At 45.2% G+C, this 27,500-nt stretch overlaps 1 protein-coding gene across 2 annotated transcripts in view; it reads left to right on the forward strand.

Moving 5' to 3' along the window:
* LOC125307624 (glypican-5-like) overlaps window positions 1-27,500 on the forward strand; it is a 154,072-nt gene that overhangs the window by 79,065 nt on the left and 47,507 nt on the right. For both annotated transcript variants that reach the window (XM_048263714.1, XM_048263793.1), the window contains one exon: window positions 15,059-15,179. In XM_048263714.1, the coding sequence (XP_048119671.1) occupies window positions 15,059-15,179 (121 nt within the window). The remainder of the gene's footprint in view (window positions 1-15,058; window positions 15,180-27,500) is intronic.

Genomic DNA, 27,500 nt, shown 5'->3' on the forward strand with positions numbered 1-27,500 from the left:
CAGAACTGCAGCTGCAGCAACATGTCAATAATTTATGCACTTGAGCATATAGAACTTCACTCTGCGCTATAATTGAGTCCATGTCTCACAGGGCCTTTGTCGGTGAGCCTGGCTCATGTGTGTGTGTGTATGTGTGTGTTTGTCTGTGCAAGTGTGTGTGTGTGTGTGTGTGTTTTCTCATTACCGTCGCTGCCCGATATTATGCTCCGCTGGATACCTGTGCCCGCCTCCAATTCAGAGCGGTGGCGTTTTTATGCGCTCTGACCTCTGCCGAAACCTTTGGTGGGGGGGTGTCGAACCCAAACGCGGTTGGCGAGGCGTGTTTAAAGCTCTGGCACAATAAAGGCCTCCGATACTGAAGCAGTTCAAAGCACAGGAAGTTTGCAGCCCAGCCACCACCAGCAGCAGCAGCAGCAGCACATGCTCAATTAATGTCACATTGCGATTGGTGACATGGCCATTCGTCTCTGTTGCTGGCGCTTTTATGTGCGCGTAAAGCTGTTTGCGCGCGGCGGCCGCGCCTTTGAACGGCGGGTGGTTTCAATTTGGGCTGTGAGGCGCCGTACAGTATATCCATGGCTGCCTCTGACAGTAGCTGCACAGGGGGTCACTCGGGCTCTGCTTCCTGTCTGTCCCCTCTACAGAAGTCCTCGTGAAAAAAAGGGACAAGGACATAAAAACGCAGACTTCTTCAGTTCCGCGCTGTAAAAAAAAAAGAGAAAACTTTTTGCCCATTAAACAACTATATAAGTGGAGGATGCGTACAAGAGAGAGTGAGAGAGAAAGAGAGAGGGAGAGAGAGAGAGAGAAAGAGTTTAAAGATCTTTACTCACCCACTAACACCATTTAGAGTAATTTAACCATCTGAAAGGGGCCAAAAAAAGACACTTCCTGAGCCTCAGCCAATCGATAGTCCCTCATTTGTAGTAAGTGGAGAGTAAATGAAGCAGTTGTTTGTGTCGAGCGTTTGTGGCTGCTGTTCTGCTGCTGTCTGGGTGGTGGTGTGGAGTGGCCCGATCGAAGCGCATCACACGACCCGCACCCAGAAACAGCACGCAAACATAATAAAAATGTCATAAAGCTAATGACCGGCTATCGGACCAATATTGCCCTGAGGTACCAGTAGTGCAGAGAAGCCTCTCTCTGTGTGTGTGTGTGTGTGTGTGTGTGTGTGTGTGTGTGTGTGTGTTTGTCAAAGTAATGCAAGCAGGCATCAAGCTACAGCACTTTGTCCCAGAGCAGTTCAGCGGTGTCGAAGGTGTCACAGCGGTATAATAAATGTGTGTTTTGTGTAAAGAGTAGGGTTATATATGTGTATGTGTGTGATGGTTGATAGGATGATATTGTGTGTGTGTGTGTGTGTGTGTGTGTGTGGTAAGATATGTGTGAGTTGATGTATGTTATGAAAGCAGGCTGTGTGTGTGTGTGTGTGTGTGTTTCCGTGTGTGGTAACGGGGCTGCAGTGGCGTGTCCCCTTGTGACACTCTCCAGAGGAATGCCACTGCCGCCCTGCTCTCTCTCCCCCGCCACCACACAGCTGCCGGCCACATGGGCATCTGCCACAGGCCACCACACATCCTTCCCTTCCCAGCAGCCTCTGGGGGAGGACTCGGCCTGGCCAGGCATTGTGCAAGGTCTGCTCTGCGGCCCTGCTCCACACCCAGCTCCCTGTCTTCACTTTCATATGCCTTATGGGCTCTCTCTCTCTCTCTCTCTCTCTCTCTCTCTCTCTCTCACACACACACACTCAAATCGCACACACACACACACACACGCTCAAACACACACACACACACACACACACCTTCAGAGTCTGCAGTGTCCACCATGCCCATGCATTGCTTGGGGTTGTGTCACCGACTCCTACCCTGTTTTCGCTAGCCTTCCATTTTGGTTTTATCTCTAGGGCTCTGGAACGTTCTTCGGCGCTGAGTCATTTGGGATTTAGTGCGGGGTTGAAGGCTAGTATGGTTTCAGGTTTGCCAGCAGCCGACTTACAGTAAGCCATCCTCTCTTATTTTTGTTATTTATTCATTTCTCCTTTGCGCGCTTTCTTGCTTCCCGTATGTCCCTGGCACCGCGGTCAATTGCCGGGTCACTCCCAACAATGCCACAGGGAATGCTTCTCCTTCACTAAGTGTCTCCGGCCTGCCTGTCTGCCTGCCAGGCCTCTACACTCACACAGCAGCAGCAGCAGCGTCAGAAGAGCCAACCTATGTCAGCTGTTTGTGTGTGTGTGTGTGTGTGTGTGTGTGTGTGCCATTTCTGAATAATGCATATCATCGTATATATCCATGCTGAGGAACAAAACCTTGTTCCCCACATGATCACAGTGCAACAACAAGCAACACACCTACAGGTACATATGAGAAAAACAAAATAGAATGGGAGAATGAGAAGCCAGCCAGGGAGATGAGCACCCTGCCCAAACTACCCAAGGGGCACGAGTCAAGTCGCGGCCTGCCTCTAGTGTCACTCATAGCAACGCGCCGGGGTCAGCGCAGCCGCACCCATTATGCCAAACAATCTAGCAATTAAGCTCCAGGTAAATTAAATACCTGTGAAATAATGGATCCCAGACAGGCATGTGATTATGGGTCATTATGAAGGGCACTTTGATGTCGGCGCACAGGTAATTCTGCTTACTCTGAACTAGCTGTAGCTGTGCCGCCTGGCGGGGCTGGGAAAAGGAAGGGGAAATATCAACCCCTATTAGATCCAATGGAATAATGATGGTGCTTACATTGTGCTGATGCCCATGTTTATCGCGCAACTAAATTGAGGTAATGACTGCTATTCACTTGGAGTGTGTTTGTGTATTCTAGTTGGAGTATGTGTGTGTGTGCGTGTGTGTGTGTGTGCGCGCATGCGCGTGTATGGGTAGGAGACGAGATTTCAGTGGAGATTACAGAAGCAGCAGAAAAGCCTGCCTGGACTTATTGGAAAGGCGGTGTGCACAGCCTCTCACACCAAATGTATTTCCCCATGTTACGCCGCCCACAGTTGAGAAACAACCTGTTTTGTTTTCCTCCTTCTTTTTTTACCTTTATTCCCCTTCTCCCCCCTTCATGGCCTTTCAGGCTTGATTTGATACCTGACGCTGTTTGACCTGAGGCAAAGCACCTGTGCTGGCTGCGAATGTGCCGGGGTTTTAAAACTATGCAAACATAACAGCCAAAGAAGCACGCCTCTAATGCTGCTAGACAAGTTGAAAGACGGCCCTCTTGTGAACTGTTTGGAGTGTGGAGCGCCAAGGAGCACCTTCAGTTTGTTTAGTGCTGTCAGTTGGCCTCCCTGTGCCATTGGTGTCAGCCGTGGGATGCCTTGTCTGACATCTCCACTGAAGGGTAGTCAGTGGCAGGGGCCCATTTGTACTCTCTTTTGTCTCACAGAGGGAGATCAGACAGAACACTGAGATCAACGCACCGGGTGGATGTCCGTGGCCCTCCGCCCCCCCCCGCCCCCTCAATATTTACTCCACAGATGCTGACCAGTGGTCCTGATTACCGTTTCTTCTCCCCGCGTAAACAACCACGAAGCTCGTTGTTTGTGTTGTGTTGTGTTGTGTTATGGAGGAGACAGCCTCCACCCCTTCTCCCAGCCAGGCCCAGCCCTGTCCACATTCTCCACAGCCTTGTTACTCCAAGGACAGGATTCAACAGCCGTGCAGGGATTCCTAGCTAGCAATTTCCAGGTCTCTAACACTGTGCCTTTTGCCAGGGACTATCGCGGCAAGCCTATCATTTCCCCCCAGATTTGATTTGTTCATTCTGGGGGGGTATTTTTATTTGCCTCTGCCTTCTCTCTCCTCCCCATGAATTGCTATTCAGCATCTCTTCTGTCCGCTCTTCTGAATACAACTGTCCCATTCTTTTTTCCCATACTTGTTTAATAAAAGAGTGTTAGGCCCCTCTATCCTTCCCCTCTCTCTCTCTCTCTCTCTCTCTCTCTCTCTCTCTCTCTCTCTTTCTCTCCACCCCTCTTTCCCTCTCTCTCTCTCTCTCTCCACCCCTCTTTCCCTTTCACTGTTTGCTCTCTCCTCCTCGTTGTTTTCCCTGAGTGAACAGCCTCAGTGATGTTGGGCAGCCACACAGTGCTGTGACAGTTTTATTCTCCCCTCTCTGCTTTTAGACCTTGCTGTGGTGAATACACTTGCATTGTCCTCACAGCGAAGCTGTCAGTCGCTAGAAGACTTGTAGTAGCCCCTGGGATTGGATTTGGTGCTTTACTTGTAATATCAGTTCCCTGGGATCAGCTAGATTCTGCTCTGCTATGTTGGGTTTAGTGGCCTTTTTTTTTTTTACTGAATCTTTGAATCATTCAAAGTTCTCGCTACGGTCTCTCTGCAAGCCCAAGCACTTCTTTCTCTCGGGGGATATTGGTGCCCCGCTCTCATGGAGACGCATGATTTGTTTGTTTGTTTTGATGCAAGAAAAAAACATATGCAGCCAGACTGTGTTGTTCCTTGAGAGTTCCTGGCATATCTGATTTGGAAATGTCTGGGGGAAAAAAAAGAACCAGAAGAAAAAAAAAAAGCCAAACTCTGCCCACTCATAACCAACAGGGCATGTCCTTCAGAAGATGGGCGCCAGCGCTAACAGTTTCAGGAAGGCCACGCTCTGCCTTTCGAGGCTTCAGCTATGCTTTCCTGCCATTCCAGGCTGAATGGAATCTGTGTTTTCGAACCAAAACCGGTAATTTCAGGGTTTTTTGGTGAGAGAGTGTTGTTGATGGCGCTGTGTTTTTTTTTTTTTTTTTTGAGGAGCATGTGATTATGGGATTGGAGCTCAGCAAACTGCTTTCCGTGGCTATAAGAGGGAGGTGGATGTATTCTAGACCTGTCTCACATGGAGATAGGTTTTCAGAATATTCGAAACACATGGCCGGGTCTACGTAGGAAAGAACGTGTTAATGGAAGGGCAGGAGTACAAAGAGAGACTCCCAAATGAGAAACATATCTCGCTCGCATGTATCAGCACTTGCTAAGACATCGGATATCCGACTTGTAAAACCACTAGCCAGTTTTTGTTCCCTTGTTAAGTTGGGTCACCTCCATCTGGCTGTGGTCTTTCTTGTTCTTGTTCTCCTTTCCTCTATGTGTCCCACCCCACTGTGTCTCCTGCCTCTCTCAATCCTGTCTCCTTATCTCTCTCTTTCTTTCTCTCTTATTCTCTCTGTCTCTCTCTCTGTCCTCTCTCTCCCTTCTTCCGTTCTCTCCTCTCTCTTCCTCTGCCCCCTCCCCCTCTCTCTCTCTGGCTGTGAATGGGAGAGGCCTGTGTATTCTCCGCAGCCTAATCCTCTGCTGCTGTGGGAACCAGGTCCAGCGGACTGATGCCCCATAAACAGCTCATCTGTGGCCCCAGCCGAGCGCTTCCTGGCTGGGCTCAGGGATGCAGGGACCAGGGCTGGCGAGGGACTTCGTTGGTCAAAAACATGGCAGGTCACTTGTGTGTGTGTGTGTGTGTGTGTGTGTGTGTGTGTGTTTGTGTCATGAAACAGTGTGTGTGTGTGTGTGTGTGTGTGTGTGTGTGTGTGTGTTTGTGTCTGTGTCTGTGTCTGTGTCTGTGTCTGTGTGTGTGTGTGTGTGTGTGTGTGTGTGTCTGTGTCTGTGTCTGTGTCTGTGTGTGTGTGTGTGTGTGTGTGTGTGTGTGTGTGTGTGTGTGTGTGTGTGTGTGTGTGTGTGTGTGTGTGTGTGTGTGTGTGTGTGTGTGTGTGTCTGTGTGTGTCTGTGTGTGTGTGTGTCTGCGTGTCTGCGTGCGCATGTACGTGTATGTGAGTTACAGATATTGTAAATGTAAATTAGCTTTGAAGAGTGCAAAGATTGCTAGGATTATGTGATTATGTGGAGAAAAAAAAACAGTGATGGTGTGTGGATGCAATTTCAGGTACATATTATAAGCAAGCTCAATTCTTGAGTTTATCTTGTTTTCGTGTGTACAAGGAAGAATGGCAGGGATGGAAGGGAAGTTTGGTGGTTTCAGTTGTGAGTTCTCAGCCATGTGACGAGTGTTGGGCCAGTGTGCTGTTACCTCATGGTGTCACGGATCAGTCTCCACTGTGGACGCCGCCACTTCAAGCTCCTGTGAGAAATAACAGACCTTTGCACAAATGGCACCATTTTCCCCTCTGTCTTCACTGCTAAGTATTTCAACATGTTCAGCAAATGTCTATAAAACTAGAGGCGAGGGCTGCACTCTCTCTTTCTGTTCCCGTCTGTCTGTCTGTCTCTCCCTCTGCTGTTTTTTTCTTAGATTTTCTCTCTTTTTTCTCTCTTTCTCATAGTCTTCTCATCCTTTATTCTGTTATTCCCACTCCCTCTATCATTCCTTCTCTCTCTCTCTCTCTCTCTCTCTCTCTCTCTCTCTCTCTCTCTCTTTCTCTCCTCTAACTTCTCTCACTCCACTTCCAGGCACATGAGTCCACTTCATAACCCTGTGCTCAGTATTAGCCACTGACTCTCCCACAGACTCCCTAGTGAGCAGTCTCTCTCTCTCTGTCTCTCTCACACACACACACACACACACACACACACACACACACACACACATACACACACACACACATTCCTCCTCAGGCCACTCTCTCTCTCTAAGAGGCCATCAGTGTCAGTGCTCTCAAGCTGGTGGTGGGTAGTGCCATGTCTGTCGGTCATGTCTCTTTCTCTTATTATTCTTTCTCTCTCTCTCTCTCTCTCTCTCTCTCTCTCTCTCTCTCTCTCTCAACCAGCAACCTTTGTCACAAGGCCTACATCCTTTCAGCATTAAACCAAAATATGTGATAATGGATGAATTAAGGAGTTTTATACCTCCCTCTCTCTCTATCGGTCTATCTTTGCAGCCCAGTTAACTGAAGCCAGGTGGCATGAGTCCACATCACAACCCAGTTTTAGTCAGCATTTGCCCTCCTGCCTGTCTCCTCCTCTACGCTCTCTCTCTCTCTCTCTCTCTCTCTCTCTCTCTCTCTTCTCTCTCTCTCTCTCTCTCTCTCTCTCTCTTTCTCTCTTCTCTCTCTATATGCTGGAGTGGCACGCTGAGGGCATGAGGGAGTGCCAGTGCTCCTTGGCTCTGCTGGCATCCCGGGCAGACACCCTGCTGCTGGTTCCCTGTTGGCACTGCCCTTTTAATGGAATCAATAGCAGCAGTTGATTGGGGCGCTGTCGCTCGATGCCAAGGGGACCCAGAGATGAAAGGCAGTCAGGAGATGTTGCCACCCAGACTATAAAAGAAATGCTTCAAAATGCAAAAAAAAAAAACTTGTGCGGGTCAAAGAGACACAACAGGAGACAGAGTGAGAGTGAGAGATATGGGGAGAGGGAGGCCATTGTGTGCGGATTGTTCTAAGCTAGTGGCCGAAACGAGAAGTGCATGCAGTCAGAAATGTTTACATATGTTTTGGGCTGCAATATGTTCCGGTCTATTAGACTTCCCAAATCAGTTTACAGACTGCACATTCATGCAGTCAGAAATGTTTACATATGTTTTGGGCTGCAATATGTTCGGTCTATTAGACTTCCCAAATCAGTTTACAGACTGCACATTCATGCAGTCAGAAATGTTTACATATGTTTTGGGCTGCAATATGTTCCGGTCTATTAGACTTCCCAAATCAGTTTACAGACTGCACATTCATGCAGTCAGAAATGTTTACATATGTTTTAGGCTGCAATATGTTCCGGTCTATTAGACTTCCCAAATCAGTTTACAGACTGCACATTCATGCAGTCAGAAATGTTTACATATGTTTTTGGGCTGCAATATGTTCGGTCTATTAGACTTCCCAAATCAGTTTACAGACTGCACATTCATGCAGTCAGAAATGTTTACATATGTTTTGGGCTGCAATATGTTCTGGTCTATTAGACTTCCCAAATCAGTTTACAGACTGCACATTCATGCAGTCAGAAATGTTTACATATGTTTTAGGCTGCAATATGTTCCGGTCTATTAGACTTCCCAAATCAGTTTACAGACTGCACATTCATGCAGTCAGAAATGTTTACATATGTTTTGGGCTGCAATATGTTCGGTCTATTAGACTTCCCAAATCAGTTTACAGACTGCACATTCATGCAGTCAGAAATGTTTACATATGTTTTGGGCTGCAATATGTTCCGGTCTATTAGACTTCCCAAATCAGTTTACAGACTGCACATTCATGCAGTCAGAAATGTTTACATATGTTTTGGGCTGCAATATGTTCCGGTCTATTAGACTTCCCAAATCAGTTTACAGACTGCACATTCATGCAGTCAGAAATGTTTACATATGTTTTGGGCTGCAATATGTTCTGTTTATTAGACTTCCCAAATCAGTTTACAGACTGCACATTCATGCAGTCAGAAATGTTTACATATGTTTTGGGCTGCAATATGTTCCGGTCTATTAGACTTCCCAAATCAGTTTACAGACTGCACATTCATGGTTAAATGTCGTCTTGATGTGACAGTCACGCTGTCGCCTTTTGACCACTTCAGACTCCACGTGTCTTCTTTTAGGACTCTTTTTGCCGTTTCAGTTCCATGTTTTGGTTTCCTCTGAAATTTATCTTTTGAGTCCCTATAATGTACGGATTTCCCTTCAGAAGTACCGGTAATAGCTTATTTCCTCATTTAATAGAGAAGTGGGTGTCCTGATTTGTGGTGTCAGGTCAGCTTTTGTTTCACTTATACACCCTGTATAATTTCTCTGAAAAGTATTTTTTTAGAGTTTGTATATGGAAGTGTTTGTCAGAATCTCACATCTCAGAAAGTTCACCCATAGTTCTGTCATTGTTTTTTTTTTTCCTTGAGTGGAAGAGTTCATCTTGTCCTGCGTGTTTTGCAGTTGTGAGAGTTTGGTAGAGAAACATTGAGAGATGTCTCCAGCTGTGGGTCACTGAGAGCTTAGCTGGCTTTCTTATAGACACATCATTAGTGTGTGTGTGTGTGTGTGTGTGTATGATAACCCCTGTAGACATGCATATGCCAATCTTGTTAATCTGTCTGAGTGCTGCATTTCAATGTGCACTATATACATTAAATGTAAACATTTCACTGACAATCATATACCTTTGTGGTGGTAGGTAAAGCTAGGCCACAGACCCCGTATACTGTTAAGATGTTTGGTGAGCCTGTTAATCTGTCCTTAGCACGGCTAGTGGCCACTGCACCAACCACCCCCCCCCAACCTGCACCCGGGGCCTGGGCTTTGAAGCTGTCAGTCTTGCCCCCTGTACCTCTCCCACTCATTACAGGCCCAGCTCCAGAGAGAATAATGCATGGAGCTCCTTCACAAGGCTGGCTGAGCTCGGACACAGCAGGGATTAGTCTGCCGTTAATAATTAAAGGTCAGCGAAAAGCTGTTGTTGGACAGAAACACGGGGACCATGTGGGCATAGAGTGGTTGTGGTGGTACAGGGCTGTGGGAACTATTAGGTTTTTAACTTTCACATTTCCTCAGTACATGTGCCTTGGAGAAATGGTTCTGCTCTCAAGTCGACTGCTCATATGAACTAATGGCAGGAGTAGGCTTTGAGGAGGAGATTGCCAAAACGTCCCAATTAATAGAGCATACAGCATTTTATAGAATGGTAAAATGTTATTAAGTTGACTTGACATTTTGTCGAGTCCCTCTTCACCAGACATACTATATACTATTAGAGTCAATTACACTGACACACAAAGTAATGGCTGTAATGGCTGTAAAGGCTTTTTACACTTGTAACATCCTGGCACTACATTAATATTCTCACTTATGTAACTAAGCAGGAGGTGGCTAGAGTGAATACATATGCAGTTTTTACAACTCATGAGGTTAAACTTCAAGAAAAAGAAGGAAAAAAAAACGTCATCACCATTGCAATGTTAGAGTGGTTATAATCCATGCATGTACATGGAGCAAAAATGAAAGTTGAGTCTTAAGTCTGAGAATTTGACAAGATGTATAATAGATCATAGAGCTCCTTAGACACATTCAAAGAGGCATGAAAGTATAATTAGGTCTACCTCCACCAACGCTTTGGTGCTGTCTATCCCACATAGCCTCTTCCTCAATAACACGAAATGGAGAAGCTTTCCTGCGTTGATGCAGAGCTTCTGCAGAGCCTTGGTCGATGCTTCAGTGATCCATATTCCTGACTGCAGGGCACACGTTGAGACTCGGGGAATGGGATTGGAGCTCACATGCTTCAGTGCTGACCTCAGTGCTGGGCTTTATGCCTGTATGAACACTCAGTGGACCCCAGAAATACCAAGGAAAAGCTCATACATAACACATTGTGTTTGTGTTTGTGTGTTTGTGTGTGTGTGCGTGTGTGTGTGTGTGTGTGTGTGTAAATAAATGGGCGGTCGGACGCCTGACTTAACCAGCAAATAATTAGCATTCACACTCAGCCACTGCTTGGGGCTATATATTGTAACGTTTATGAAGAAAACCAAAGTCTCAGATGTTTTGATTTATGCATTACACCTCCAAAAGATGGAGAAGAGAGAAGCCAGAGGACAGAGCCAGAATGAGAGGGGGAGGAGAGGGAGAGAGAAAGTGAGGGATGAAGAAAGAGGAGAAGAGAGCGAGAGACAGAGAGAGCGTGGGTGTAATTAGGAGATAGAAGGGCTTGGATGAGGGCCGCAGAGCAATCACCTATGGGGAGATCCTGACCATTCAGCTGGCAGGTGAGACACACACACACACACACACACACACACAGGCACACACAGCGCAGCGGCTCAGGCTGCCATTCTGCTCTCGGCCTTCCAGACGCTGTAATTGATTCCCTGGTGAGCACTGAGCCCTCGTTAGCGCTTTAGCATGAGCTCCCTGACTCCTGTGCAAACCAGCCGGGCCCGCTGCAACCCCATCAACCCCCTCTCCCTCCCTCTCCCTCTCCCTTTCCCTCTCCCTCTCTCTCCCTCTCTCTCGCTCTCTTTCCACCTCACTCTCTTTCTCTCTTCCCCTCCTCTCCCTTGCCTGTCTGAGTAACAAAAGAAATTAAGAATTCTTTCTGTATTCTTTATCTGATCAACCAACCAGTGATTTCATCAGTCAGCCAATCTCATTGATTGTCAATTTTCTCCTTTGATCGGTCTTGTTGTCCAAGAAATTTTCCCCAAGAAATTTTCTCTCTCTCTCTCTCTCTCTCTCTCTCTCTCTCTCTCTCTCTCTCTTTCTCTCACCACTCTTTCTCTCTCTCTCTCTCTCTCTCTCTATCTGTCTCTGTTTCTCTCTCTCCATATCCCTTTCTCCTTTCATCCCTAATTTCACTTCCCCTCACCTGTCCAGTGCCACACATTTAACTTCTTCTCTTCCTGTCTCTGCCTTTCTTGAGGTGTATGATCAGGGCTATAGTGGAGTCCTGAATTTCAGTAATAGCGTTTACGCACCTCTAAATTGCGCTTATGCACCTCTAAATTGTGTTTATCCACCTCTAAACAGCCTAATGTTCTTAAGCCATTCTAAATTAAGTTTATGTCGTTTTACAACTGCCTATTTCATAGTCTTAGTTTCATATGATTGAGTTTATCCATATTGTGCTGCATTATAGACTGTCAGTGATCAATCAACTTGGGGCAGCCAGCAGGAAGCAGCAGGCTGCATCAAAGATGGATCACAGTCACTATACTATGCCGTATGTCACAAATTTGGCTAATGAATGGATTTTTAAAATGCATATGCGCCGTTTTCTTTTTCTTTTCATGGCCGAAAATCATGTTTAACTTTGACCATGGCACACTGTAAATCAGCACTGTGGCTTTGGGCAGTGTCTCTCCCAATCCACGTGAAGCTTAGGCCTATATGCCTCATCATAGGCTACTTTCGTGTTCTTCACGCAGTCTTTTCTGTCTCGTCCTTTCTTTTATCCCCCTTGCGCTCCACCTCCACCTTCATCATTCTGCCCCCCATCCCATCGTTACCTGTCTCCTGCTCTGTTTCTCTCGCTTCTCTTCTTCGATCGCTTTAATTAGGCCTTTTGGACAATGTCCCTGTTTTTAGCCAGTTTTTCATGTTTGCGTAGCCTTCTACCTACAGTAGCCTATACTTCCACGAAACTAACGCGCCAGATATTCTGGCTGCCCGCAGGAAATCACATGCATTGTGGGTAGCTTATTTTTTTAATGAAAACATAGCCTGCTATAGAGTTTACAAATGATTTCCTTTAATTTCACGTTTCCATATCATTATAACCCAATTAAAAATGATTTATTATTTATGAATTCATTTGATTATTAATTCATTAATCATTTTTAACACATTTCCGACATTGCCCTTTTCATCTCACGTACCCCCTAGTGGCAGCTGCGTACCACAGTTTGGGAATCCCTGCTGTAAATCATAGCTATTTTGCAATGAGCCCCAGCATTAAGCACAACACTAATTTGTCCCATTCACTCAACCCAGCCGAACCTAGCAGTGAGTACAGAGCATGCCGCCTCCTATCTTATGTGCAACCACAGAGAACGTTTTTTATTTAAATTTTTTATCATCGATCGCTACTTATAAGCCTTGTTTGCTGTGGAGCAATTGTATCAGCACTACTTAAAAACATTATTTGTTGTGGAGCAATTGTCAAAAAGGCCGCCCAAAAAGAAGGACGCACTACCTAGGGCTAGAAATTCTGACGAATGGTCACCCTAGACAAATATCGGCTATTAGCTAATATTATCGTTGTGGCTAACTAACTCAGCTACATGTCATAAAATGTATGGAATGACAGTCAAAAGAAAACATTATAGTGCATGTTACTCGATATAACCGTGTTTATGTTTCACAAATACACCAACAATCATGTTAGCCATGTAAATATTTGCTTTTGAGGCATAAACTAAGCATTTTGAGCAAGATCCCTGCTTTTGCAGGTTATCCACTATGCAGTGCAGTTTGCACTAATTGTTTTGAGAAATGCACTAACTGTTCATTATGATTTGAGAAATGCATCAAAGTGACCGAGAATAACTGTAAGTGTTTCCAGGCGAAATAATCACTAGGGACACAAAACGTCATGCAACAGAGTTAAAATAATTTAAAGTTGCAGTTGGCAAGTGTGACAGATTGAGGGGACTTAGCCAAAATGTTTAATGTTTACAACTCTCATGCCCCTCCCCTACTACCACCGAGCACCCTCTCATTGAGTTTGTGCTCGTCAGTGCGCACCAGACTGCACCACACTGTGATTGACAGTCAGATCTCACACAGCCCTGCTCTGATTGGACCAGAAGAACTGGGAGCTGTGGATTTTTGCAAAACAAATAACAGGCTCTAAGTGGGGGTAGAAGTGTGTTTTTTTTTCTAAAACTGGCTGATTTATGTTGTTCTGTCGGAGCATAGTGTCGGTTTCAGTGAATATGATCAAAAAAATCTTGCCAACTGCAGCTTTAAGCTTTTAAGGGTAACGGGCAACAATTTGCAAATTGCCAAATGTGTGAACAGGGAGAACGAAAGAAAGATTTAGATAAAGGGGAAACGAGGAGAGGACATGGAAAAGAGGGAAACTGTCAGAGAGTTGAGTGGAAAAGTATGTGCGTAAAAAGAAAGAAAGGGCAGAGCTCTTGAACCTCAGCCCTTGCAATTATCTGAATGAAGTCCCACAAAGTAATCGATTATAAAAGTTATTCCCCATTACCTTAGTGCAGTAGACCAACAGGGTTTTTTTTTTGGCCTTAAAACATGCTATAATGTGTTCTTCGATCCTAAGCTGTTTTGTCATTACACTAACCTCTTAACTCCATATGCAAGCAGAGGGGGTCAATACACATCTTTTAAGCCAACAAAGCAACTTTGGTTTTCAGAGCAAAGGAGCACTTTTAATTAATCATTTATGTCAGGCAAGTAGGTAGTCCAGACCATTGATTATTTTATCTGTCAGGACACCCACATCAGACTTTCAAGTGCAATTAAGCAGTTCATTTGCCGGTGAGACAAAGCAGCAACACATTCACAATGCAAGGAGCGGTAATTGCAATGTTCTTACAAAAAATAACTTAATGTTTAATAAGGGGTTTGCTTCCATAAAACATGTTTTTTGTAAATATTGTGGTCATGAAAAACAGTGGCATGCACTTCTAATTAGTCAGGTTGTGTTTTTTTGTAATTTAGTCAAATCCATCTTTCCATGAAAAAAAGACAAACAAGCGCAGGGCCCTATCAATGTTCACTCTCTCTCGAACAGATGATAATAGCCTTTGGATGGAAAATACACACTCACTCAAGCACAGTCGCGCTCTCTCTCTCACACACACACACACACATAGTCACGCACACACACACACACACACACACACACACACACACACACACACACACACACACACACACACACACACACACACACTCGCACACTGAGGCATATTTTCCATTAGTGTTTTCATGGTATCATTTGGCCAAATGGCAGCGGTTGCCGCAGATGGTTGTGCCAGAGTTGTTAGTGTGAATTCACCAAAGCCCAATTAAACAAGCAAGGAGCCATTTCACCTGCAGCCAGCTCGGAGTAGTAAAGACTCACATCCATGGAGGGGTGGGGAGGGAGGGAGGGAGGAGGGAGGAGGAATGGACGCTTTATACACCATCTCCTGTGGAGTTTAGCCTGCATACCAGCCTGGCTTTACAAAGCACGGAGCTTTTTTCAGTGCCTCCTCTCTCTCTCTCTCTCTCTCTCTCTCTCTCTCTCTCTCTCTGTGGTATAAAGCTCTGCAGATGGTATCAGGATGGAGTGCATTGTCCGCATCGTTCTGCCAGGGTAGGGAGGTCAGGCTGACTTCTGTGAGGAGCCTGTATTAGAACAAGCCGTCCTAAGAACAACGCAGGCTTGCCCCCTCTCCGTGCCCAGCCTTCTCCAGACCAAAGGCTGAATGTTGACTTTGATGCCGTGATATCTGAGTGTCTCATGCACTCCCACAAAAGCTCTGGGAATGTCTGAGTTATTCTTGACCCTCAGTAACCCCTGTTTCTCTCTCTTTCTCTCTCTCTCTCTCTCTCTCTCTCTCTCTCTCTCTATCCCTCTTTCCTCTGCTGTCTTAATTCCTTTTCTTCTCTCGGTCTCTCTTTCTACTCACTCTATCTCTCTCTCTCTCTCTCTCTCCCTCCCTCAGTTACACTAAGAAGGTGGTGGGGAACGGAGTGCACGCTCAGAGGCAGAATCCGGAGCTGAAGGTGCGGGGAGCCGACCCTGCCCTGATGGAGGTCAAAGACAAACTGGAGCAGTTCAGCCAGGTAACGCTTCTTTCCTCAGCCTGCACAGTGGACCTTATCCGCTGGCCTCGAGCCCTTTCACGCCCACACACCACCGCACAACTCTATCCTATACTCACTCAACACCATCTACCACCACTCTGGGGAGTCGCTGTGAAAAGTTAAAGTAAAAACGCTGTGCACACATCTAGTGTTTTCCAGAAGGTTCCACATGGCAGTCGGCATACCAAACTCAACTTTTTATGCAATATGATAAGACTTACAAGAAAAGAACAAACACTTTGAGAAGTTGTTAGATGTTTCCATATCAAAGAGGCTCTTATTTTCAACCAGATGTAATCGAATATTAGCTGCCTCTGCATGAGGCTTGACCAGCAAAGCATTCTGTTAATAATGGAGGCAGAGCCAGAGAGAAGGAGAGAGAAGGAGAGAGAGAGAAGGAGAAGGAGAGAGGAGAGAGAGAAGGAGAGATAGAGGGAAAAAGAAGGAGAGAGAAGTAGAGAGAGGGAGAGGAGAGAGAGAGGAGAAAGAGAGAGACAGAGAAGGAGAAAGAGAGAGAGAGAATGAAAAGCAGGATGAGATCAAAGTTGAGAGCATGTTTACTGCTGGAGAGGCTGACTCAGCAGCGGTGCTCTGGTCATATGCCTCCCTCGTGAGAGGATGAGAAGAGGCCATGACTTCAGCAGGGCCTCACAAGATGGTGTGGCCCACACACACCCACAAGGGAGACGCAAGCGGACACAAAGAGAAATGCATGAGTACAAACTGCATACATGCATGCATACAGACATACAGTACATACAAACATACAGACACACATACAAATACATACTGTACATACACACATACTCATACTTATGCACACAGATATGTACACGTATTTAGGATGAACCTGCACTTAAAAAAAAAAAACACTGTATAACACAAAAAACAAATTTTCAAATGTGCGTACATGCATACAAATGTGCACACGCACAAACTACACAGATACACGTGCGCACACACACACACACACACACACACTCAGGATGCACAAAGTAGATGAAACAATATTGCTATATGCAAAGCACCCACACGCATCCTTTACTCATTATCATCTCAAGAGGCACCACGTAGAATGATAGGCCACTCACTTAGGGCTAGCAGGCTATTCATAAACTTCTCTTCTCTAATGTGTTGAGATAAAGAGTTCTTCATTTAATTCCATCTACAGTATGGAGAACTGCATTTGAACTGGATGGCTAACAATTTAGACACTTGTTGCATGTTGCAACAGCCAGTTATACACCCTACCAGTCAATTTCTCAGGAATAATCGATTGCTGAAAGCATATAAACCATAAACCAGAGTGACACAACAGACATCAGAGTGTTGAGTGGTGGCGTGTAATAAAATGTGAAAGACATAGTAAAGTATTCCAAATATACCCTGATGCGCTTCTCCTTCCTCGGCCGTCTGTCAGCTGACCAGTGCCGCCCGCCATCTTGCAGATTTTATAGCTCTCTTGTGGTGTAGTATGACTGCTGTAGCACTAGCGCATCATAGAGGTTTTTGTCCGTTTTTTCCCAGCAATTTTTTGGTCAATGAGTCCCAGACACCGGTGCTTATACAACTTGGTGAGCATGTTGCCCAGTTGCGGCCTGCGGGCCGGATCCGGCCCGCCAAGCACTTTCATCCGGCCCGCCGAGCATTTCATTTGGTAATCAGGCTGCTCGCTATTTTTCTCCTGCGATAGAGACGACATTGGTTAGCTTTACTGCAAACTGCTTTTAACTCTCCTTAGAGAACGTACAATGTCAATGTCAAAACATCATGTTAAATAGAGATAACATCATGTTAAACTAAGTTAACTCTTAGTTATCTTCTTTGCAGCAGATCTAACGTGAACGTTATGCGATCCATTTAATTGGGAATGCGTCTGCACTCACGAGAGGGAGAGAGAGCCGCAGGTTCCAGCTGGCTTGTCATTGTTGATAATTGATATCTCCTTATAAGAAACTTTTAAAAGGAAATCATGAAGGCAACAGTAGTTCCCACTACTGACCATTTAAAAACTGTGAGAGGGCCCAGCCGTAGGTACAGCACTAGCTATAGCGGAGCAGGCAGAAGATCATTGAGAAATAAACGTGAATTAAAGCGACTGTCTTAAAGCGACAGCGCACAATTTATACATTTGTTAAACAGAATAAAATTAGCAGTTTTTTTAAGCAATTCATATTTTAAAACAAATACTTTTCATACTGAATTATAGGCTATAAGAAATGTATTTTTTTATGTGTGTGTCGTGGTGGTGGTGGTGTGGGGGGGTTGTGCGGCCCGCCGGCTAATTTTCAAAACCCAATGTGGCCCTTGAGCCAAAAAGTTTGCCCACCCCTGATGTAGCCCCACTAAGCTGATACGGAATAGCAGCTATGTGGATATTTGATTTAGTTTATTTAGTATTTAGTATTTTAGTATTTTTTTTATCTTCTACTGTCTCTATTGTGCAGTAGAGTTTTTTGTATTTATATACTCTACTTATGTTACTTTTTCTACTGTAAGTGCATGTTGTGTGTGATGTCTGTATGCTACTGAGACCTTGAATTTCCTCTTGGGGATCAATAAAGTATCTATCTAGCTAGCTAGCTAGCTAGCTTTTGGTTTTCTGCAAAGACCACTTAAAGGGTTGGTTCAGGATTTTGGACATAGGACCTCATTTCCAAGTTAGCAAGTGTGATATTTATCAGTGGAGACCGTTTTCAACACATTTCCTCCCGTCCTTCTACAGTAGTTGCAGAGTTCGCAGGTGCTAAGTATGTGTTAGCCTGCCACTAAAAACAGTCTTACCCACTCCACAGTACACCCGAGGTAAATAAATTATAACGCCAGACTATCGATGTAAATGTCTGTGTTGATAGTTTTATTTCTAACATTATTCTATCCTTGCATTTCAATGTTCGAATTACATTTTGAGGGACTTGTTTCTTAGCAGCGGGGGAATTATACTTGCTCCGGTTAGTAGTACTGCGCCAAAAAGTAAACATAGAAGCGCATTCCAATGGGGATACCTAGTAGTAGCCTTGGTAATATCAGTCCGCCGCTGCGTTGCTTAAATGCCTACTTCCAACTTCAGGGAACAAAGTATAACTATTGCAACGCGATGCGAGGGTAGTTGTATTTGTTATACTATTCTATCAACACAGACATTTACATCGATTGTCTGTAATTTGCCTCGGGTGTACTTTGGAGTGGGTAAGACTGTTTTTAGTGGCAGGCTAACACATACCGCACCTGCGAACTCTGCAATTAGAACGACTGGATGAAACGTGTTGAAAACGGTCTCCACTGATAAATATCACACTTGCTAACATGGAAATGAGGTCCTATGTCCAAAATCCTGAACCACCCCTTTAAGGGAATGAGTGGCGCTCATATTATGTACTGCTATGTGGTACATCTAGTTTAACAAGGGTCTGTTATTTCTCTGTCCTTGATGATTCATATTCTAGATATAGCTGTAACCCAGGTGGAAAAGTTTGTGTTGTTTACAAGATACCTGGCAAATACACAGCACACTGAGCTCCGTAGTCTAGAACTCCAAGTGGAGAGTGCTCAGAAGTGTTGACCTTCATAGTTATTCACCATCATCACCGCTGAAATTGAAGTACTCTCGCCAGGTAGGAGGGCTCATCAAAGATCAGAGAGAGAGAGGGGGAGATGGATAGAGAGAGAGTGTAAGTGCTTTTGTAGAAAAGGATGACACAAGCCTTCTTCAAAGTGACATTTTTTTCATGCAAATAGTGAAGCAAGCTCTGAATGGGCGGCGGCGAGAGGGACTTCGCCAGACTCCCCCAGGGCTTCTCGTGGAGACTACCGAGGGCGTACTGGGCGCTGCCAGGCCCGTCCACCCATTGTTTACCTGAAACACTAGCCGTCCACCTCACACGGCCCTCCCCCAGTTCTCTTCCGCTCTTTTCCTCTGTCTTATCCTCTTTTGTTTTTCTCTTCTGCCTGCCCGTCCAAACTCTTGGTGGCAGTGACGAATGGCCACTGTCAGCTGTTGAGTGGCAGTGGGCCACTTTTCCTTGCTGCATGGCATGCTGGGAAAATGGAAGGCCGTTGTCATGGAGACGTGGATGTCAGCGGCAGTCTTGGTGACATTTAAGAAATGAATTCTACCTTTTTTTTTTCCCGCAGTGCCAAAGCCTCTGCAGCTTTTTGTGCGCGACCCTGATAAGAGGGTAGCTGCTGGTTGTGCTCATTGTGTTGCTTGGCTTTCCTGCCTCTCAGGCAACGTAAGCGCACAATCATATAGCACAAAGACACAGACAGACACACTCACTCACGGATACACACACACACATACGCACAAATACACACACACACACACACACACACACACACACACACACACACACACACACACACACACACACTCTCTCACGCACAATCAAATTTGAGAAATGCTAGAGGAATTACAATAAAGCCGTCGGCTTGTTGTCCTGCCAGCACTGTGCACAATGACCGAAAAGGATTGGAGCACCTCAAGCTGTGAAGTGACATTGTTTTTAACCCTGGGATCTCCAAAGTTAAATTTTCCTAGTAGGAATGAAAACAGTTGCATTATGCCCCCTCCCCCGCCACCATCCCCCACGCAGGTCCTGCTTAAAGCTGGGGATTTCTTACTGTGACTTTTTCCTGTAAGCGCTGAGAAAATCGGACCACGCAGTGACCCAAAGGCTCAGCTTAGTCACTCTTTCTAATGCACTCACACTCCCTCACACACATATTCTCTCTCACACACACACACACACACACACACACACACCACTGCTTCTCTTCCCGGACTTAAGACTGCCCAGAGACTCCAGACGGAGCCACAGCTGAAAAAGGCAGTTGAGCTGGTCGCTCCCATCCTTGGACCTAATGTGAGAGGGGAAGGTGAAATAAATAGGCCATGTTACGGGCTCTCCACAGCGGATCGCCTTCCACTGTCCTCCCATTAAAGCGCAATAAATACATCTAATGTGAGCTGTAAATATTTCAGAGTGGAATTTGGATGCTGCGCCACTGGCCCAGCTGTTTTTGGGTGGGGACACACAATAGCCTGTGTGTTTCGCTCATTCATTTCTCACTTTTCTTGTGTGTTTTTGAGTGTGTGTGTGCAAATGGGTGTGTGTGTGTGTGTGTGTCAAGTGGACGTCATTGTGGACGATCTGGTCCTCATCAGGAGGCCTGCTGAAAGCTGCGCACCCGGTGGATGAAAGCGGGGGAAAGTTGATGTCATCTGACGGCCCTGGTGTTGGAATGGCAAGAAAGGCCTTCAGGCAGCGTGATTGATGATGTGACTACTGTACTGCATCCTCTGGATTTCCCCCATCGTCCAGGTCCACTTAGCATGTCCAACCACTGACGCGCGGACCCTACTGGACTCCCAGCGTGCTCAATTAGCCTGTAAAGTAGCCAGTCAGTTGAGTCATAATTCAGTCAATACCATTTTCGATGTCAATAAACCAGCATCAGACTGTGCCTTGCGTGGGTTAGTGTTTGTTGCACTAACCCACACACACACACACACAAACACACACACACACACATGTCCGACATGTTCCAACTGGATCGCAAGACCTTACTGCTAGTCCACCACATTTGAGCCAGAAGATGGTCAAACAGTTTAGTCATAATTCAATCAATAGCATTTTGTGTCGATAAACCAACATTCCGCTGTGGGTTTACTGCTTTACTGTATGGTCAAATGTTTGCTGCAATCAATGTGGCCTCCACTTTATGGTTCTGCTGCACTCACAGGGGCTAGCACTGCTGGGGTTGGGTTGAGTTGTGTTCTTAACAGGATTAGCGCTTGGACTGTAATGGTTCGGAAAAAATGTTCCTGCAGATATGGAGGCAGACGTGTGGGGAGGCTGCTCTGGCTCGTCTGCTTTGCCGACGTGACCCCCTCACCTTTGGCTGGTGTTCAGCACCGTCTCTGATAGGTACACGTAATGTCACAGCGTGCTTCTAATCCACTTAAACCTGCCACAGGCTCCACTGTGTGATTGAATTGTCCAGAGATTCATGACTTTGCACATTACAGATAGGAGTCTGGTTTCCTGACCAGTAACTACAATTGAGAGTTGAAGAACAAGAGAGAGAGAGAGAGAGAGAGAGAGAGAGATTCTTGGCAGTAACATCCCGTTACAGTGACCATAAAGGGTGGCACTTGGGGTCAGAGGTCATTGAGTGATGGAGAAAATGGAGGAGGCGGAGATGGAGAAAACTCTAATGGAGTGTCTGAGTATTTGGGATTGACCTAAAGCACAGTTTTACTTGAGAACGAAAGGCCAAAGCTGTGTTTAAAAAAAAAAAGAGAAAGAAATCAAATGAGACGTTCACGTGTGGACAAGGCCAGAGGGAGAGATTATGGAAGAGGAGGCAGTACTTGCTGGGACATTTGGCTGCGGTTCGGTCCCAGAGAGGAACCCAGAACACGGGCAGCAAAGGGGAAGGGCCAGATTCTTTCCATCAATTGACACATGTCGGCTCCCGCCTGGGCTTAGCAATTGAAGAAGAGAGAGAGAGAGAAAGACAAAGACGGGGAGAGAGAGAGAGAGAGAGAGAGAGAGAGAGAGAGAGAGAGAGAGAGAGAGAGAGAGAGAGAGAGACTTTTGCCTTTTAAGGTTCCTTTATTGACCGTCAAAAAGGAAACCAGGTAACATTAAAACCAACTCTTAATAAAACCTCCCTCCACCCCCCCCCCCACCCTCCCCCCCAAAAAAAAAAACCACACACATAAAAACAGTAACCCAAAAAAACAACAAAAAATACAAAGAGAGAGAGAGAGAGAGTAGAATTGTTGAAAAGTTGGTATCCTGCTTGGTAACCCAACTCCTCCACCAGCCACAGCCATATCTCAACTATTCAAGCCCATGCTAAAGATGGCTGCTGCTCCATTTCTCATACCAACTATTCAAACCCAAGCTAAAGATGGCTGCTGCTCCATCTTCTCATACCAACTATTCAAACCCAAGCTAAAGTACGGTGTTCATTTTAGGACATCCTCAGACTCAGGTGTCAGACTCAGAAAAACATCGGTCATCTTCAGACAAAACAGCCTCAGCGTCAGAAAAACCTCTGTCATCTTAAGACAAAACTGCATCAGCGTCAGAAAAACTTCTGTCATCTTCAGACAAAACTGCCTCAGCGTCAGAAAAACCAGACTCAGGTGTCAGACTCAGAAAAACATCTGTCATTTTCAGACAAAACTCCCTCAGCTTCAGAAAAACTTCTGTCATCTTCAGACAAAACTGCCTCAGCGTAAGAAAAACCTCTGTCATCCTTAGATAAAACTGCTTCAAACCAAACTGCCTCAGAAAAAGTGGAGTCAGGTCTCAGAAAAAACGCTGTCAGAAAAAGTGGAGTCAGGTCTCAGAAAATCAGGTCTCAGAAAAAACGCTGTCAGAAAAAGTGGAGTCAGGTCTCAGAAAATCAGGTCTCAGAAAAAAAACGCTGTCAGAAAAAAAAAAAAAGAGTCAGAGTCTAAAAAGTCTCAAATGAAAAGTTATTGTGGGGACAGAAGAAGACGACGGATACAGAACGGTGAGTTTAATATTATGCTTAATAATGCTATTCTGTCACTGGCAGGGCAGGAATTTCCACGGGCGCCACGGCCGTCGTAGCCCCTTTATGCTGGCGGTGAAGCCCCTTTGAAAATCATAGGTTTACAGGCCACGGTGGCCTTGGTGCCCCTTCTTTCAATATTCTGCTTTGTGTCCTACTAATAGCGATTTTTATTTAGCCTGCAGCCTGTCAAAATAATCTTAGCATTCACAGCGAAATTAATTTAGTCTTTTACGCAGTGGAGAAAGTGACATCGCAAGAAAAAGGCCCAAATTCACCCATTCTTCTCAGTTGAACTACTCGCTAAGTAGCCTATTCATCACACAGACATCACAAGTGATGTCACATGAAAGAGCTTTTTTCTCAGCTTTTAAACGATGTTAGCCGATAATTGCTGTGTTGAACGGTTCGCGAGAAAAGTAAATAATATAATTCAATTTAATCATACATTCTACTGAAGGTTTTATGGCCCATGATCTCCCTACCCATTCATCTCGGTGGAATACTTTACGAACCCTTCTTTTAACACATGACAAACCACATATCAGAATAAACAGCAGACCTTGCGAACATAAAGGTGTAAAGCAGTCCCCTGTACAGTTAGCCGTTCCAGAGTAATCCAGTTTTGAATTTGCAGTAAATTTCGACATGCATTGATGTCTCCAAATTTGGGCTTTAAGTTTTACAATGTGTTTAAATTGTTCCACACGATTTCATAACGGGCCAAATACAAAATAAATGTTACAAATATCGCCTACATATTGGTAAATCAGAGGACAGCTGACTAAGAGTTTATGAAAGTAGCCTGATCACAAAATGCTAAGCATGCATCTAGGCTATTTGAGTTTCTTAAAGATGAGCTGTGCTTTAAATTTAAATTGTTCAATACATGATTTCATAGCAGGCCAAATATAAAATAAATGTTATATATAGCCTAGATATCTGTTTTTATTAGATGATCAGATGATTTACAGTTATATGTAATATGTCATGTTTCATGTTTTGTTATGTTTCATACAATGATGCAGGTCTACTGCAGTGAATAGGCTAAATACAACTTTGATCATTTTTATAGCCTACTACTGTATAGTTAACTTTGGCCTTGGTGCCCATGTGGCCTTTTGTGCCCCCCAAAAATATGCCCAACTGAAGGCCAAGTGGCCTTGCCCCCAGAATGGTGAAATTCCAAGCCTGGTCACTGGCATGTTATATTTGGTGCTTGGTTAGATGTTAGAAATTATAAGTAAAGGTAGAAAGTGATCCAATGGTATACACATTGTAGGGAAATCCATGGATGTAACTTAGCTAACCTCACTTCGCTAGTAACATTAGCAGCAGCTGTAAGGCACATTCGAGTAAGCTACGCACATACATATACAGCAAAATAATTTTTTTTTTGGTAGGATTACGGTACATTCAATGAGCTAGGGAAAAGTGGGTTAAACATTTTTCCACCACGAAGTCCAGAACGACACCTGGACCATTATTTCTTACTTTTTTGCTAACCGTTTCCCAGTTGTACACTACCTACCAGTAAGAAACCTGCATCATTATCATCACATCATTATTCCCAAACCCCCATAAAGACAAATGTGCTATGTCATGATGTAATACCATATAATACCATTATGATAATACATGAAATAGCAGGTACCAACAACAAGGCACATTTCTCTAAATAAGTTAAGATAACATTTCATATCAAATGAATTCAACAACGCTGCAGTTATTGTCCCCTGGGGATTACATTTCAAGTACCTGTCTATCTTTATGTCTGTCTATTATTGTTGTGCAATGACAATGTGCTATCAACACCCGTAAGGCAACAGGTCCAGACAACATCCCAGGTCGTGCGCTGAAGGACTGCGCAGGGGAGCTTAAGGATGTCTTCACAGACATCTTTAACACTTCCCTGAAGCAAGCCATTGTCCCATCATGTTTCAAAGCTGCCACCATCATACCTGTGCCGAAGAAAACTGTTCCATCCTGCTTCAATGACTACCGCCCTGTGGCACTGACACCCATCATCATGAAGTGCTTCGAGCGGCTTGTCATGTCACATATCAAAAGCCATTCTCCCCCCCCACCTGGACCCCTTCCAGTTTGCATACCGAGCCAAGCTGGGTTACAGAGGATGCAATCTGCTCTGCCCTCCACCCAGCCCTCACCCACCTGGAAAAAGAGACTCATATGTGAGATTGCTGTTTATAGACTTCAGTTCTGCATTCAACACCATAATACCACAACAACTCATCTGCAAACTTGACAAACTGGGACTCAGTACCTACCTCTGCAACTGGCTACTGGACTTCCTCTGTCAGAGGCCCCAAGTAGTACGTGTTGGCAACAATACCTCAAGCAGCATCACACTGAGCACAGGGGCCCCCAAGGCTGCGTGCTCAGTCCGCTGCTCTTCACCCTGCTGACGATGACTGCACTGCAACCTACAGCAACAATCACATAGTGAAATTTGCTGACGACACAACTTCTGGTGGGTCTCATCACTAAGGGCTTAATTAGACTCAATACAGGTTGGAGGCTCGACCATCTGACCACGCGGTGCAGGGACAACAACCTCCTGCTGAACGCCAGCAAGACCAAAGAGATTGTTGTTGACTTCGGAGAGGTCACACCCAACACCTGCCACTGACCATCGACGGTGCTGTGGTGGAGAGAGCGAGCAGCACCAAATTCCTGGGGTGCACATCAGTGAAGACCTCTCCTGGACCACCAACACTGCATCACTGGCTTAAGAGAGCTCAGCGCCGCCTGTACTTCCCAAGTGAAAACTCAGGCGAGCAAGTGCTCCACCAGCCATCATGACCACATTCTACCGAGGCACCATTGAGAGCATCCTCTCCAGCTGTATCGCTGTGTAAGGTAGCTGCACTGAATACAACAGGAAAGCCCTGCAGCGCATAGTGAACACAGCTGGAAGGATTATTGGTGCTTCACTCCTCCCTGAAGGACATTTACACCACCCACCTCACCCGCAAGGCGACCAAAATTGTGAGTGATGCAAGTCACCCCTGCCACAATCTGTTTGATCTACTGCCCTCTGGGAAGAGGTACAGAAGCCTGCGCCCCCCCACTACTACCAGACTCACCAACAGCTTCATACACCAAGCTGTAAGGATGTTGAACTCTCTCCCTCCCTCCCCCTCCACCCTCAGCTACATAACATCCTGGACATTGGACCCAAAATGGCCGCCTGCACTACTCCACTTGCACACTTGCACACTTGCACACTTGTACACTTGTACACTTTACAACTTGGTGTTGTTGTCCTGAAAACACAACACTTCTGCTGCTCTTACATAACTTGCACCACTATGCCACTTTCTTTCTTACTTAGGTCAAACAGAACTACCCAAGCCTTTTATTGGCCTGACTTTGCACTAGTATTTTATTGACTGTCTATGCACAATTTCAACCAAATTTTGCTGCTCTTATTTTTTCATTATTATATGTGCCCTCTTATTTACTTATTTACTTACTTTTTTGTTTACTTGAATGTTATGTTTGTCTGTGGACCTAAATTGGCAAAATATGTCTTGTCTTCACCGTGGGATAGTGAGAAACGTAATTTCGATCTCTTTGTATGTCTGGAACATGTGAAGAAATTGACAATAAAGCTGACTTTGACTTTGACTTTGACTTTGACAATGACAACTGCTAACGTTTTATAATGGTATTATATGGTATTACATCATGGCATAGCACATTTGTCTTTATTTAATACTTAATACTTTTCTGAGACCTGATTTTCTGAGACCTGACTCCACTTTTTCTGACAGCGTTTTTTCTGAGAACTGACTCCACTTTTTCTGACAGCGTTTTTTCTGAGACCTGACTCCTTAGAGATGTTTTTCTGAGGCAGTTTGGTTTGAAGCAGTTTTATCTGAGGATGACAGAGGTTTTTCTGAAGCTGAGGCAGTTTTGTCTGAAAATGACAGATGTTTTTCTGAGTCTGACACCTGAGTCTGTTTTTTCTGACGCTGAGGCAGTTTTGTCTGAAGATGACAGAGGTTTTTCTGACGCTGAGGCAGTTTTGTCTGAAGATGACCGATGTTTTTCTGAGTCTGACACCTGAGTCTGAGGATGTCCTAAAATGAACACCGTACTAAAGATGGCTGCTGCTCCATCTTCTCATACCAACTAATCAAGCCCAAGCTAAAGATGGCTGCTGCTCCATCTTCTCATACCACCGACATTGAAGGCTTGGGGTTAAGAGCTTGCTCACAGGAGGACACATAACTAGCATTTCCTCTCTATTGAGACTACTGTTTCCTGTTGCCTTCCGTGCTGTCCTTGAGGTTGTTTGAGCTCATCAATGTGAGCTTGCTGTAAGCTGCTGTCACAAAAAGAAAATAACAGAAGAGACCACTTACACAAACACCATATGCACACACACACACACACACACACACACACAGACACACACACACACACACAGACACACACACACGCACACGCACGCACGCACACTATAATGTGTGCACACACAAACTCAGACAAAGACACATACACACACACACAAAGAGACCGAGATGAAAGTGAGGCGCTCACGTATTGCGGTCAGATTATAGGCCAGTATTGATGGCCGCCGTCAGGCAGCTGAATGGGACTCACCCAGAGGACTGTTGATAAGTGGAGCCCAGCCTCTGGCCATGCAGCGGTGTTCAGTGTCAAAGTCCTGCATGGTTCTCGCCGCCCCGTGGGTCAAGCTTCAGGGCTCGGCATTTG

Source organism: Alosa alosa, chromosome 1, assembly GCF_017589495.1.
Source record: "Alosa alosa isolate M-15738 ecotype Scorff River chromosome 1, AALO_Geno_1.1, whole genome shotgun sequence".
NCBI classification, from domain to species: Eukaryota; Metazoa; Chordata; class Actinopteri; order Clupeiformes; family Clupeidae; genus Alosa; species Alosa alosa.